Here is a 16,057-nt window from a genome sequence, read left to right as displayed (position 1 = left end):
AGCATCCAATCCAGAATCACATGTTGCATTTAGTCATTCTGACTCTTCAGTTTTCTTTCTTTTTTTTTTTTTTTGGAGATGGAGTCTCGCTCTGTCGCCAGGCTGGAGTGCAGTGGCATGATTTCATCTCACTGCAACCTCCGCCTCCTGAGTTCACGCGATTCTCCTGTCTCAGCCTCCTGAATAGCTGGGACCACAGGCTCGTGCCACCACGCACCACGTTCAGCTAATTTTTTTGTATTTTTAGTAGAGATGGGGTTTCACCATGTTGGCAGGATGGTCTTGATCTTTTGACCTCGTGATCCGCCCGCCTCAGCCTCAGCCTCAGCCTCCCAAAGTGCTGGGATTACAGGTGTGAGCCATTGCACCTGACCCGTTTTCTTTAATCTGTCACATTTTCTGTGCATTTCATTGTTTCTCATGACCTTTACATTTTTTGAAGTGTGCAGACCAGTTATTTTGAAGAATTGTTTAGAAGTTCCATTAAGAAGCTGGGCATGGTAGTGTACACCTGTAATCCCAGTTACTCGGGAGGGTGAGGCAAGAGGATCGCTTGGGCCCAGGAGTTCAAGATGAGCCTGGGCAACATAGTGAGATCCCACCTCTTTAAAAAAATCTTACCATAGACCTCAAAGATTCTGTGTTGTGTTGATTACCATTTGGAGGGTCGGGGGACAGGGAGCAGAGAGTCAAGGAAACATATACAAGGCGATTTTAGATGATGATATTTAGAGTATGAAACAGGGCTGTGAATAGAGAGACTTTCGGGTCTGCTCTAGCCAGGGTGGTCAGGGAGGCCTCCCTGAGATATTCGAGCTGAGCCCTGGATGATAAGAAAGCTAGATTCAGAGACTTGGAGAAGATGTGGGGATAGAAGCTTCCAATAATGGAAACAGCAAGTGCAAAGGCCCTGGGGTTGGATCATGCAGAGCAGAGTTGGATCACACAGCTGAAGCAGAGTGAGGAAGGGGGCATGAGACCGAGGGAAGAGGTCACTGAGGGCCTTGTGGGTCCTCATAAGTGAGGACTTGGGATTTTTTGGGGGGGTGACATGGGGACCTAGGAGAGTTCTGAGCAGAGGAGGGACAGGATCTTGGGGGCAAAAGCAAGGGCACCAAGGAGGAAATGGTGGTGGCAGGGTCAGGTGGTGGCAGGGTCAGGTGGTGGCCATGGAGGTGATGAGGACGTGGATAGATTTTGGAAATTTCAGGAAGACAGAGCCAGTGAATTTGGTCATGGACCAGATATTGGAATGAGAGAAACAGGGTGACCTTTGATGCTGTGGGGCTCCAGGCCTGGATCCTGCCCTCTTTCCTGATCCCCAAGCTCCCCATCTTTCTCTTGGCCCCACTTTGACAGTGACAGTTGTACAGGCTGACATTTCTGGGTAATTCCTCTCCCATCGACTTGCAGCTTATTTTTAGTTTCCTCTCAGAGCCATTAACTGTCCTTGCAGGCAGAGACTGGCAAGGGGTGGGGGCTGGGATTAATTGGCAGTTGTCCCCCACATCAGTGCCTAATAACATATTTATGTGCAGAGATGACTTGGAGCTCCAAAGTGTCCCCAGAACCCTTGTGGAAATGACCTGTGTCAGCAAAACTGGATGCTGGCTGAGGGGCTTGAGTGGCAGAAAGTCCAGGGTACAGCCTTTGGCAGGGCCAGGAGAGCTGGGCAGGAGCTGGGGACAAGATGTCCTCTGAGGTTGAGTCGTTGACAGCGTCCAGAATTCAAGCAGGTGGGAAAACTTTTCAAGAGCCTTTTGGGAGCAGAGCCAAGAAGGTACTTGGTCTAGAAGTTTCTGGCTCTGTGACCTCTCTGCCTGGATTTGAATCCTGACTTTGACACTTCCTGGCAAGTCAGTCACTTAACCTCTGAGCACCTCAGTTTACTCATCTGTAAAATGGAGATGGTAGCACTCACTTTAAGATGTGGTTATGAAGATGAAAGGAGGCAGGAATACATGTGCGACTTTGTAACTGTGACTTGGGGATAACAAGTGCTCAATAAACATCTTCAGCAAATATTTAGAGTGCCTGCCGTGGACCAGGCCCCATTCCAGAAGCTGGGGATAGAGCAGAGAGCAAAACAGACAAAAATCCCTACCTTTAGGGAGCTGGCATTGTGGTGGGAGAAGATAGACAATTAATAAACACATAAGCTGTAATCACAGTGCTTTGGGAGGTTAGACAGGAACATCTTTTGAGGCCCAGAGTTCAAGACAGTCTGGGCAACATAGCAAGACCCCATCTCTACAGAAAAATCTTATTTTTTTTTTTTTGAAAAAGAAAAAGCCGGGCGGGGTGGTGCACAGTTGTAGTCCCAGCTACTTGGGAGGCTGAGGCAGGAACATTGCTTGAACCTAGGAGGTCAAGGCTGAAATGAGCCATGATTGTGCCGCTGCACTCCGTCGTGGGTGACATAGTAAGATCCTGTCTAAAAAATAAATAAATAAATAAACAAGCAAACAAGTAAGCATCTAAAATGTGTTAGAGGCCAGGCGCAGTGGCTCACGCCTGTAATCTCAACACTTTGAGAGGCCGAGGCAGGCAGATCACTTGAGATCAGGAGTTTGAGACCAGCCTGGCCAACATGGTGAAACCCTGACTCTACTAAAAATACAAAAATTAGTCAGGCATGGTGGCACAGGCCCATAATGCCAGCTACTTGGGAGGCTGAGGCATGAGAATCACTTGAACCCAGGAGGCAGAGGTTGCGGTGAGCCGAGATCGCGTCATTGCACTCCAGCCTGGGCGACGAGAGAGACTCCGTCTCCAAAAAAAAAGACTCTGTCTCAAATAAAAAAAAAAGTTTTAGAGGGAATGTGTTCTATGGAGAAGAGATGCAGCAGGAAGGCAGGCACAGGAAGGCCTAACTGAAAGGTGACATCTGAGCAGAGACTGAAGGAAGTGAGGGGTGAACCATATAAATATATAGAGTGAAGGCTCCCAGGCAGGGAGCAGCAAGTACAAAGGCCCTGAGGCAGGACTGAGGGTGACATGGTGGGGAGGCAGAGCTGCAGGACCACACAGGTCCCTGTAGGCCATGGGGAGGGCTTTGGCTTTTACTTTGAGTGAGACATGTGCCTGCTGAGGGCTCTGAGCAGAGGAAAATCCTGGCCTGTCAACGCATTAGAGGGATCATTCTGGCTGCAGTGCTGACAAGAGACTGTAGGGGGTGGGGAAGCAGAGGCAGGAAGAGCAGGGAGGAGGCCATTGCAGGATCCAGGCAAGAGAGGGTGCTGCTGGGCCAGGGTCGGGGGTGATTAGAGTCTGAACATATTCCAAAGTAAAGCCAACAGGATCTACTGTTGGATAGGACCTTGGGGGAGGCTATCAAGGATGACTCCAGGTTTGGGCTTGAGTGACAGGAGGGATGGCAGAGCCATGGGCAGATGAGGAAGATGGCGGGAGGAGGAAGTTTCAGGGAGAAGATTGGGGGTTTGGCTTTGGGTATGTTGAATTTGAGATGGAGGTTGGGGAGTGGACACCTGGAGAAGAGAGTCTGGAGTTCAAGTTTGAGGTCCAGGCTTGGGAGTCATCAGCGTAGAGGAGTTTAAAGCCTCAGGACTGGAAGAGATACTGCGGGCAAGGATGGGTGAAGAAGGGGGCGTCCCTGGGGCTCTCCAGTGGTGGGAAAGGTAAGGAGGAGGGGCCAGGAAGGTGAGGGGAGAGCCGGGAGTGGGAAGCTGGGTCAGATGCTGCGGAGAGGCTGAAAAATGGTAGCTATGATTGCTGCTGTCAGGTCGGAGATGATGAGTCAGGAATAATAATCGCAAAAGATACTGAGCACTTATCCTAGGCCAAGCATCCTGTTGAGCACTTTGCTAACATCATCTTATAGGATCCTCACAACAGCTTCCTGAATCCAGAACCCCTGAACCTGGAATCGAGAGTGATGGAAGGGGCAGTGGGAGGCTTGGGCATCCAGGGAGGACCCTGTGGGTTGAGACCTAAGGTCCAGCCAGGGGGAAGAGGAGGCTCTAAGGGAAGGTGGGGTGGGGTGGTGGGGGGCAGATGGAGGAGAGTTTGCAAACACAGGACAGGTTTCCCTCCCAGCTCTGAGCCCACTGATGCTGGCAAGGCCAGGACTGAAACCGCTGATTGTCATGATGTCCCTCAGCCTCATCCATCACATCTGATCCTTCTCTTCCTTCCCCATATCTGGCTTGGCCTTCACCCCCTCACATCCTCAGCAGCCACAGCCACACATCCCTGGAAACTCCTGGGTGGTCCTGAGAGGTAGGGGAGGGGGCCACAGGAGCTGCTGGGCCTGCAGATAGCTCCACTGAGATAGTGATCATCGAGAAGAATCCTTGAAGCATTTGACAACGGGGTGGAAAGCAAAACCACAGTATTGAGAGTCAGACAGACTTGGGTGAAATATCAGCTCTGCCACTAAACTAGTTGTGTGGCCTCAAACAAGTCACTTTTCTGGGCTTCAGTTTCACCATCTGTAAAGAGGGTTGGGTTTTTTGTTTTTGTTTTGTTTTTGTTTTGTCTTCAGTAGTTTTATCTTGAAATAATTTTAGATTATAAAAGAGTTGCAAAGATAGTACAGGGAGTTCCCAAATACTCTTCACCCAGCTTTCGCTAATGTTACATACATAACTACAATACATTCATCAAGTGCTAAGAAATTAGTACTGGGACATTGCTAGTAACTAAAGTCCATACTTTATTCACATTGCCCCAGTTTTTCTACTAATATCCTTTTTCTCTTCCAGGAGCCAATCCACAATCCCACATTGCACGTAGGGCTTTTGTTTGTTTGTTTTCAATAGACTCTATTTTTAAAGCAGGTTTAAGTTCACAGCAAAATTGAAGGAAAGGTGCAAGGACCCCCCCTTAGCCGCCTTCTCCCAGTGTCTCGCCTTTCCATCACCAGTGTCCCTCAGCAGAGTGGCACATTTGTTACAATTTATGACCTACACTAACACATCATTATCACACTTGGGATGTTCTTTTATTCCGTTGGAATCTTTTAAATCACAAAAATTAAAAGAAACACAATATATGACCCCCATCCCTCAGGTCTCCCTTCTGCCGAGCTGCATCCACAGAGGGTCTCCTGGGGGGTGGCTACAATGGCCTCCAGCAGCTCCATGCAATTTAGCAATCCTGTGGAGGAGGGTTCCCTTCCCTTAAATTCTAGCACAGCTCCCAAGCCTGATACGCACTGGCCCAGCGCACGTCACGTGCCCCCCTCTGCGTGGATCACTCATGGGACCTCTGCCTGGGTCCCATGCCCACACTTGAAGTCTGGAAGGATGGGTCAGTCCTGGATGACCTACACGGACTTAGATTTAAGAGGAGGTGGTTTGACGAAGGAAAGTGGGGTGCTATTACCCACAGACAAGGAAGTGGATGCAGGCAGGCACGGGCAGTGGGAGTCCCCCACTCCCACTGATGGGCCATGTGGTCAGCAGGCGACAAGAAGGAGCATGTGAATCGCCAAGGGTGTGGTCTGGCCCGCAGTCAGTGCCCCCCAGAGGTCAGCTGCCGCCATTCACGGGAAAGCTAGAACAGGGGGTGGCACTGCTGGGTCATGGCCTTTGGCTACAGTAGGAGGGAATGAAGACAAATGAGAAGTGTCTTCCTGAGTAAACGGAGGCAAGTTTCCATGGGTGAAAGCTCAAATTCCAGGGTGGCAAATTCAGGATCTCTTATGGTTGCGTGCACACACACACACACACACACACACTGACACTCACATCTGTGCAGTTGGGTATAAGGCGGTCTTGGTCACCTCCCTAACTTGCCACAGCTTTTTCCTGCAAGCAGAGATAGCCAAGGGCCCATGTGTTCCACTCCTGCTTGGTAATTAATGAGCGGTGGCCCCCATCTGACCATCTGGGCCAGATAAAATGGCCTTGGCGCTGAGCTAAGCCAGTGCTGAATTATTTATCACCCACATTCGCCTGGCTATTTAAGTGATGGACAGCAAGTGACCTCGCTGTGTCAGCTGGACCTGAGGTGCTGGCAGAACTCTCAGAAAGGGCCGGAGGCCCCCACTGACTTGTTCTCAAATCCAGGGGAGGGGCCAGTGGGGGAGGGGTAACCACTTCTGAGCACCTACTCTGGGCACAACACATGTGGGATTGCTTGCATTCAGCCTCACTGGACCCTTGCGACCACCCAGGAGGTAGCAATGTTACCCCCAGTGTTGAGACCCAAAGGGGGACATGACTTGTCCACAGTCACAGAAAGTGGGGAGCTGGGATTTGAACCCACCTCTGCCTGGTCTCAGTCCAGGGATCTTCCAGTCCACCTCCCAGGCTGTCTTGGAGCTCCACCTCTGATCCAAAGGTACATAGATGTTTATTTGACAAATATCAGGGAGCCTCCACTATATGCTGGGCAGTGGGTAGCGACCAGGGAGTACTTCGTTTTCCTTTTCAGTAAAAGGCCTAATAATCGCACCTGCATGATGAAAGTATTGAGCAGAGGAGTGTGGTGCCTCCTGGCCTCATGGCCTCATGGGCACTAAAGAGGAAGGCACAATCTGTCTCATCATCATTGATGCTATGGTGCATTTCTTTCCAGCTTTTCCCAGTACGTTTTTCTTCTGTGATTAAGATCATGCAGCTGTTTTAATCTAACCTTCTATTTGGTTTAATACTGTAACATGAGCATTTCTCATGACATTGTACATCACTATAGAAATCATTTGAATACAGCCTGAGAAACACAGTGAGACCTCATCTTTACAAAAAATAGAAAGATTAGCCGGGCATGGTGGTGCATGCTTGTATCAGCTACTTGAGAGGCTGAGGTAGGAGGATCACTTGAGCCCAGAAGGTAGAGGTTGCAGTGAGCCACGATCACGCCACTGCACTCCAGCCTGGGTGCCTTCTGTTTCACTTAAAATTAGTGTGTCCATTAAAAAATTTTGAACAGTTTAAAAGGGTATTTGCAAGGAAAGTCAGCCTCCTTCCTCCCTATCCTCTTGTCTTCCCAGCTTCTGTCCCAAGGTAACCTCAGTTACTAGTTTCTGGTGTCTCTTAGCGATGGTCTGTGCTTCTTTGGGAGTCTGTGGCAGGAGGACTGCTCGAGGTCAGGAGTTTGAGATCAGCCTGGGAAACATAGGGAGACCTCTATCTCTACCAAAACAACAACAACAACAACAAAACCTAGCTGGGTAGCATGTGCCTGTGGCCCCAGCTCCTTGGGAGGCTAAGGCAGGAGGATCACTTGAGCCAAGAGGTCAAGGCTGCAGTGAGCTATGATTGTGCCACTGCATTCCAGCCTGGGTGACAGAGCAAGACCCTGTCTCAAAAAAAGGGATGATCTGTGCTTCTTCATGTATATTTCTCTTTAAACAAACACACAAATGGCAGCATGCTGAGCCACCACCCTGCACCTTGCTGTTTGCATGCTTCTGTGTGTCTTGGCTACAGTCCCACATCAGTACACAGAGAGCCGGCTTCTTTTTAATGACTTCCTGCATCATCATCCAATGGCTGGATCTTCATTTATCTCATTGATCTCCTATTGATAGACATGGAGTTTGTTTCCAGCTTTTTTCTATTACATTAGCACTGCAATAATTATCTTTGTGCATATGTCCTTCTGCCCATGTGCAATTATGTCTGTAATGAAATTACTGGGTAAACATGATATTTAATGATGATTTAATATTCCATTATTATGATTGAATAGGATAGTCATGGCAGACAAAAACCTTCCCCCAAATTGAAATTAGTTGGTATTCTACCCATGTCGGGATCACTAAAGGGTGCCATATACACATTTTAGCCACATACCAAAGAGCTGAAGCTAAAATGTGTATGACAATGTTCAGCTAAGACTGAAGCCTTGAAGCAAGAAATTCCACTCATTTTCCTAAGTGTTTATCTATTTGGGAAGTTTAAATAATTTTTATTCATAGCTTTCAGTCATCAATGATGACTGCGACTTTGTTTTATATGTACACAACACGCACACATTTATTCTTCAAGTGACTGAATTTTAAGATACAAAGCATATGGAGAACTTTTTGTATCCCAAACTATATCGAGAATGATTATATTTGGAAGCAAATCCTTAGATATCGCACCAGTTAGCTATTGTTGCCTAACAAACATCCACAGCAACTCAGTGGCATACACCCATCAGCATTTATTTAACTCATGGGTCTGTGGGTCTGGCTCAGTGGGGCAGCTCAGCTCTGTCCATGAGTCTTTCATCCTCCTCTTGGGATCAGTGGGCTTGTCAGGCAAGTGGAAACACAAAGTTTCTCGCGGCTTAGGTGTACAGTGGCTGTTCCTTCAATTCCACCTCATTCTATTGGCCAAAGCAAGTCCACGGCTGAGCATAAATTCAAAGGACAGGGAAAATGCACTCTGGCTCTTGAATGGGAGGAACAGCAAAGTCACATGGTAAGGAGTGGGGATTCTGGGATTGGTGAAGAACTGGGGCCAACAATGTGATCATTCTCAGCTGTGAACAGTCTTAACTGATACACGCTGTTCCTACTACTGACACCGTTTTGCTGATTAGCTATGAAGATTACCTGTGTGACCTAGAATTAGTGACTTCACACACAGTCAGGGATGCCATGAGTGGCCCTGAAGTAGGTATTTTGGGCCACAGAGTAGTTTTGGCCATGTCCTGAGGCTGGAGATAGACACTAGTCATTCCCAGGTGTTTGGCAGCAGTGGGAGCCCAGGCCTACTGGCCCCTCTGTCTTGGCCCGGGCCGTGTCCCTGGCAGAGACGAGTCAGCTCTGCCCTCATAATGACATAACAGGGGCCCTTCTCCTTGCAGGGGAATATGGGTCCCGCTGCTTTCTGGCTCCTGCTCTTCCTTCTCAAGAATCCTGAAGCCCTGGCTGCTGTCCGCGGAGAGCTCGAGAGTATCCTTTGGGAAGCAGAGCAGCCTGTCTCGCAGATGACCACCCTCCCACAGAAGGTTCTAGATGGCACGCCTGTGCTTGGTGAGACGGTCACACCCTCCAAGATAGCCCCTAAGACTGCGTCATCATGGACCCCCAAAATCCTCCCCAACATGGGCTCCTGTCTTCCAGAGTCCATCAGTGTCCTCCAACCTAGGGTCTCCCTGAGCCTCCTATCTTCACACACCTGGCATCTCCATACACCAGTCTCAGCTAGGGGTCAAGTGACAGAAAACCTAACTTCAATTGACTGAGGTGAAAAGGTACTTTGAGACATGTCACTAAAAAGTCCAAAGGACTGGCTTCAGGCACAGGTGGATCCAGGCACTTTAACAATATTGTCAGGACTACTCAGTTCCTCTCCACCTGTCATCCCACAGGGTTGACCCCAGTCTCAGGCTGGCAGTAGCTGTTGGCAGCTCAAGGCTGATTTCCTCCTGGCTTTGTGAGACTCTGCATCTCTTACAATGTTCCCACCGAGAGTCCCCAGACTGTATCTCATTGGCTTTCTTTGGATCATGTGTCCATCCTGAACCAATCACAGGGCTCAGAGGGATGCTGTGATTGGCCAGTCACAGCCTCATCCCAGGAGTTGAGCATAGAATCAGCAGTCTAACCCCTGAGAGTGAGAGGGGGTGGACCCTAGAGGAAAACCAGGGGCCCGTTTTCAGAAGAGAAATATATGCCGGGAAGGCAGGAACGGAGATTGATGGCCCTACTCTCTCCCCAGCCTTCTGATATCTCCCTAGCTCCCACTTTCCCTCACAACTTACCTTGGGGTCAGACCTGGATACCCTCATGTTCAAGGGTCTCTGAGGGACCACAGAGACCACATGTCATCAGTGTCCTTTTCCACCTTGCTGTGTGACTATGTGGATGAGGCAGGCACCCTCTCTGAGCCTCTTCATCTTCCTCTGTAAAATAAGAGTTGGGGGTGGCATATGAGCAGGTGAAGGGATAGCCTGCTGACCCTTCCTTGCACCTGCCCCGTGCAGACAGCGTGCTGAGTGAGAGCCTCAGGCTTACAGCTGCCCCCTTCATCACGCGCGAGGTTGTGGTGGACCTGGCCATGCCCATGGCAGATGGGCGAGAATTCAACCTGCGACGTGGTGACCGCCTTCTCCTCTTCCCCTTCCTGAGCCCCCAGAGAGACCCAGAAATCTACACAGACCCAGAGGTAAATGGCAAGGGCGCCTGGTCATATGGGGTCTGTGGGAGGAAAATCAGTGACTTTGGGATGAGCCAGATCTGAGTGGCAGCCTGGCTCTGCTCTTTGTTTGCTATGTGACATGGCCTAGATTGCTTCACCTCTCTGTGTTTGCTTCCTCACCTGTGAAATGGACCTCGTCATAGCACCTGCCTCGTAAGATTGATAGGAAGATTAAATGGGATCATGCAGAAGCAGATATTGATGGCCCCACTCTCTCCCCAGCCTTCTGATATCTCTCTGGCTCCTACCTTTTTTCACAACTTCTCTTGGAGGCAGACCCAGATCCCCTCATGTTCAAGGGTCTCTGAGGAACGGTAGGACATGAGGGGATGTTCATTCACACTGAGTGCTTTGTGATAGCTGAGCCATTTTCCTTATTTCAGAATGTTATAGTGTCAGTTTCTCAACACTTTTCCCTCTCCCCAGACTTTGAGAAGAAGTAAACTTTCACGATTGCTAACAGATTGGGTGCTTACTGTGTGTCAGACCCTAAACTACATGCTCACCCATCCATCCATTCATTCATCTATCTACCCATCTACTCATGCATCTGTCTATCCATTTATTCATCCACCCAGCCACACACTCACCTATTTACCTATCCATTCATCTATCCATCCACCCATCCATTCATCCATCCACCCACCCGGTTTACCCTTTCATTCACCCATCTACCCATTTATTTATCCATCCAGCCACCCATCCACTCATCTATCCATCCAGGCACCCATCTACCCATGCATCCATCCATCCATCCATCCATCCACACACTCGCCCATCTACCCATCCATTAATCCATCCACCCATCCGCCCACCTATCCATCCATCCACCCACCAAGCTACTCTTTCATCCACCCACCTACCCATGAATCCATCCATCTATCCACCCATCTATCCATCCATCTGTCCATTCATCCATCTACTCATTCATCCATTCATCCACCCACCCATTCATCCATTTATCCACCCATCCATTCTTCCATCCACCCACTCACTCATATGTCCGTCCACCCATTCTTCTATTTATCCACCCGTCCACCCATCTACTCATCCATCCACCCATTTGTCCATTCATCCATGTATTCATCCATCCACCCATCCACCCATCAATCTACCCATTCATTCACCTATCTACCCATCCGTCCATCCACCCCATCTACCCATCCACCCATCCATCCCTCCATTCATTCATCTTTCCATCCAAGTTTCCATCTCTTAATCTATCCACTGGTTCATTCACCTATCCTTCCACCCATCTTTCAGTCAGCAGCTACTGCATGCCAAGCTCTGTGCTCAGGTACAACCTTGCCTTACCACTGTGCAGTGTAACCAAAGGAAATTGGCATTTTCTTTTAAAAATATTTTAATTTCTTTTATTTTACATTACAAAAGTAATATATATCATAGAGTATAAAGAAATACAGAGAAATATATACTTTAATGTAAAAAATATATATTTCCCTTCTTCTCCAGTTCTACAGAGTTCTCTAACCACAGTTTGGAGTGTGCCTTGTGAATTGTTTTCATGGCTTTACAGGCATACACACAACACATTCACAGACCATGAAAAGACTGGTGTGTGTATAGGATCATACAACATATACTATTCTGAAACTTGCTTTTTTCACTCAACAACCAATTGTAGAAATTCTTTCCATGTCAGTACACAGAAACCTTTTGCCATAATTTTTTAACCAATCCCCTATCAAGTGACCTGTATTTGGTTTCCAGATTTTCTCTCCTATAAACATGACTGCCATGAACATCCTCATACATTTTTCTTGGGGTGGGCTTGTTCTGGGAATAGGGTCAGAAGAGGACCTTCTTCCTATTTCAGGTATTTAAATACAACCGATTCCTGAACCCTGACGGATCAGAGAAGAAAGACTTTTACAAGGATGGGAAACGGCTGAAGAATTACAACATGCCCTGGGGAGCGGGGCACAATCACTGTCTGGGGAGGAGTTACGCAGTCAACAGCATCAAACAGTGAGTGGGGCCCAGGGCGGGTCCAGGGTGGCTCCTGATCCCCTGGTTGATACTCGCCCTTCTCTCCTGGGACTGAAGGCTCGGCCAGGAGAATGATTTGGCAGAGGCTCCACACGGACAGCCCGTGAGCCATCTCTTATTTGTGGTTTCACAACTGTGTGCTTTAAATCAGAAGAGCTCATGTAAAAAAGCCAGATTTTGGATTTCTTTTGGAAATAATCAGATCTGGCAGCAGGTTCTTCCCTCCAAGACTGGTGTCCGGATTCCAAATACTGGACATTCCTTTCAGCTGACCGTAGCTGTCCGTCTGCAGCTGCTGCTGCGTGTTCAGAACTTCGTGTTAGGAACTGGCCGAACTTCACTGTTCCCAGTTGGTTATTTTAATGCCTGTGGGGCCGAAAGTCTCATAAATTATCTCCTTTGAACCCCAGGAGCTTTGGCCACCAGGATCACAAACAGATTGGACCGGGGTTATGACATTTGCCCTGTCCTCCGTCCAGCCCCTGTGCAATCATAAGCTGGGTTACCTTCTGAGCCTCTGTTTCCTCAACTGTAAAATGAGGGTTCTGATTATAACTACATCCCAGAAGTGTCAGGATAAATGAGCTGGATCTTTCTAAGTTCTTAGCCCACTGCCTGGCTCATTGCAGGCATTTGAAAAATGTTAATTATCATAATTATTAATATTATTATTAATATGCATGCATTATGCTAAGTGAATGGGCATGTTACATTGACCTTTGGCCTCAGTTTCCTCAAGAAAATGGAGTTGATTATGAGCATAATACAGCTCATATGCATTCCTAAAAATCACCTTGCTGTATGAAATCATGCAACAAAAACTGCAGGAATTCACGGGAGGCCGAGGTGGGTGGATCATTTGAGGCCAGGAGTTTGAGACCAGCCTAGCCAACATGGTGAAACCCCGTCTCTACTAAAAATACAAAAATCAGCTGGGCGTGGCGGAGCATGCCTGTAATCTCAGCTACTCAGGAGGCTGAGGCAGGAGAATCTCTTGAACCTGGGAGGCGGAGGTTGCAGTGAGCCAAGATCACACCATTGCACTCCAGCCTGGGCGAAAGAGGGAGATTCTGGCCCAAAAAAAAAAAAAAAAAAAAAAAAGGAAAAGAAAAACCTGCAGGGATTAGGGGAAGAGGGAGACTGGGGCCCAACTCTCAAAAACCTCACCAGTGACACATTAAAAATAAAAAAAGAGAGAAGAACCCAGTAAAAAATGGTAGTAAAGTTTTACACATGTTCATGGCTAAGAACTATGTAAGTGCTGTAATAATTGTGGCTGTAGATCGACGCTTAGTTGTGTGCACGTGTATATGTTTTATGGATTTCTGCACAGCCAGATTCAGCTGGATGCAGTTTTTTGTATTTACTTCATGCTTCTCACAAGTGAAATTGCACATGAGCAAATGTGAAACTTGTATTATATTCAAATGGTGCCCTAATATATCAATCCTATTGGAACAAATTCACCTGTTCAAAACAAGTGTTAGAGCAGAACCGATTGGCGTTCCTACCTCATCAACTTTTTGGACAGATATGAAGAGATAGCAGGTACTAAATGCTTAGCTGGTGCCTAGCGCACAGTGTTCCAATAAATTAGCTAATTTGTTGTTATTTTTATCTCACTGAATTGTCATGACAACCCTGCTGGTCCATCTAAAACTGAGTCTAGACAGGTCAGATCACTTGCCGTGTGCCCAGGAAGTGGAGGTGCCGGGGTTCAAATCCAGGGGTGGGCACAAAACTGCCATCCCATAGAAACTCACCCCCTAGTATCCTACAGCCTCAGAGCTGGAAGAGACTCAACTTGCCTTTCCCCTCTTTGACCGGATGGGAGAACCGAGACCCAGAGTGGGAAAGAAATTGGCAAGGGCCACATTCCCATAAGCGGCACAGCCCAGAGCTTCTGTCCAGAGTGTTAACCCCCCTCTCTCCTCCTCTGCCGTCTTCTTCACTCCTTCAGTGAGACAGAAGAATCCCCGCCATGTGCTCAGTCCTGCATTGGGCACCTGGGTTGGGGTAGGGAATAGTGGTGGGAAAAGAGTTACGAGACATTCTCCTGACCCTTACGAACATGGGCATTGTAAGATGAGGCAGGGAGGCAGCAACCATTGACATCCGTAGGGCTGGCTCTATGTTTATGGGGGCACTGATTACATCATAGGCATGGCAGCTTCGAATGTTTAGTATGACAGTTTTCTCAGAAGATGGCAGTAGAGAGCGCTTGTTCTTGCAAAGTTGGTCTATTTAGGACAATTTTCTCGGAGATGGCAGTAAAATGTCTTGAGAGAGCGATGCCTGTTTCTAATCTCACAGAGACATCTAAGGGTTAGCAGCAGCCCTGGCCAAGATAGACAGTGAGGGTTCCAGGAGTTTGGAGAAAGGCGGGGAAGGGCGTGGACTGGAGGATCCAGAGGAGTTGCTGTATTAATCAGCATAGGCTCAGCGCTGCACCTGCCGAGTCTCAGTGGCTTTTACCAACAGAGGTGTAGTTCTACTCACACGGTATCAGCTGTGGGTTTGGGGGGCTTCCCCACTCTGTGCAGAGACTCGGGCCAGGCTCTTTCCCTCTTTCAGCTCCGCCACGTCAACATGAAGCCTGCATGGCTGCCAGGCAGGAGGGACAGCTGGAGAGCCACACGCTGGCTCGTGAATGCTTTGACACAGGAGTGGCACAGGCCACTTCTGCACACAGCCCATTCACCAGAACTCATCCATGGGTCTGCCTAACCTTACAGGGGGCTGGCAAATGTGGTGAGCAGCAAATGCGTTTGTTCAACTTCCTCACGCCTCTCTTCTTCTCCTTTTTCCCAAAGTTGGTGTCAGACTTAGGAGGCAGCCATGGCTCCCCTACCTTATTCCCAATAATTCCTTGCTCTACTCCTCTCCTTCACACCTTCCATGCCATCTCTCTGCAGATTTGTGTTCCTCGTGCTGGTGCACTTGGACCTGGAGCTGATCAACGCAGATGTGGAGATCCCTGAGTTTGACCTCAGCAGGTATGGCTTCGGTCTGATGCAGCCAGAACATGACGTGCCCATCCGCTACCGCATCCGCCCGTGACAGGGAGCAGATGGATCCACGTGCTCGCCTCTGCTCAGCCTGCCCCAGCCTCCCAGCTTTCTGTGTGCACAGTTGGCTTGGGTGCAGGTGCTAGCATTACCACTTCCCTGCTTTTCTCCCAGAAGACTGGGTCCAGAGGAGGGAAACGTTAAGAGAGGGTGAACAAAGAAAAGACATTGAAAGCTCTATGGATTATCCACTGCAAAGTTCTTTCCAAAATCAGGCTTTGTCTGCTCCCAACTCACCTCGTTCCTCTCACCTCGTGATATCCACAAAAGCTATTCAGACAAGGCAGGACTAGGAATCCTCACTGCTCTGTCCCCAACTCCTGGAGGGGTCACCTTCCCAGTTCTTATCAGCTAGCATGGCCCAGGCCTTATCCAGTCAAAGCAGATGCTGGCCACAGAAAGGCCATTCAGGACCTAGCAGTCTGTCCACTGATGTCATTCAGCAGTCAGTCCCCCAATCATCCTTAAACCAGCTAAAGCCAAAGGAGTCCCTTAGAAGATCTGCTTCCCTGGGCGCCCCATTTGCCGGGTTGCCCCACTGCTCACACTACCTGAGAAAATGCAGGAGAGCTTCCCCCAAGGCTGATGCGTTCCCAGCACAGAACAGGGACACCCTCCAAAGCCTGGGCTCTGAGGAGTGGAGTTCTCTGTTCTAGAGTGACAGGCACCAGATGGGATGGGCTTTCTCAGTGTCAGTACTCAGGTAGGGAGCTAAGGAAGACACAGCCCAGACAAGGTGGCTGGAAGGAGCCAGCCAGGACTCCTTAGACACGTCAAGCTAAAAAAGAAGGTGCCGATTTCATGCATTCTAGTGCAGAAGCCCCAACTGTGGTCACGATCCAGTCTGCAGACGTGTTTTATTTGGACTGCACTTAA

At 48.7% G+C, this 16,057-nt stretch overlaps 1 protein-coding gene across 1 annotated transcript in view; it reads left to right on the top strand.

The window, feature by feature from the left end:
• PTGIS (prostaglandin I2 synthase) overlaps positions 1 to 15,753 on the top strand; it is a 64,009-nt gene extending 48,256 nt beyond the window's left edge. The window contains exons 7-10 of the mRNA XM_023184166.1: positions 8,767 to 8,935; positions 9,889 to 10,070; positions 11,941 to 12,092; positions 15,029 to 15,753. Coding sequence (XP_023039934.1) covers positions 8,767 to 8,935; positions 9,889 to 10,070; positions 11,941 to 12,092; positions 15,029 to 15,173 — 648 coding nt within the window. The 3' untranslated portion in view covers positions 15,174 to 15,753. The remainder of the gene's footprint in view (positions 1 to 8,766; positions 8,936 to 9,888; positions 10,071 to 11,940; positions 12,093 to 15,028) is intronic.
• The last annotated feature ends 304 nt before the right edge of the window (positions 15,754 to 16,057 follow it).

Source organism: Piliocolobus tephrosceles, chromosome 20 (genome assembly GCF_002776525.5).
Source record: "Piliocolobus tephrosceles isolate RC106 chromosome 20, ASM277652v3, whole genome shotgun sequence".
In the NCBI taxonomy this organism is placed as follows: domain Eukaryota; kingdom Metazoa; phylum Chordata; class Mammalia; order Primates; family Cercopithecidae; genus Piliocolobus; species Piliocolobus tephrosceles.
Note: the sequence above shows the minus strand (reverse complement) of the source record. Positions and strands in the feature narration are given on the sequence as shown.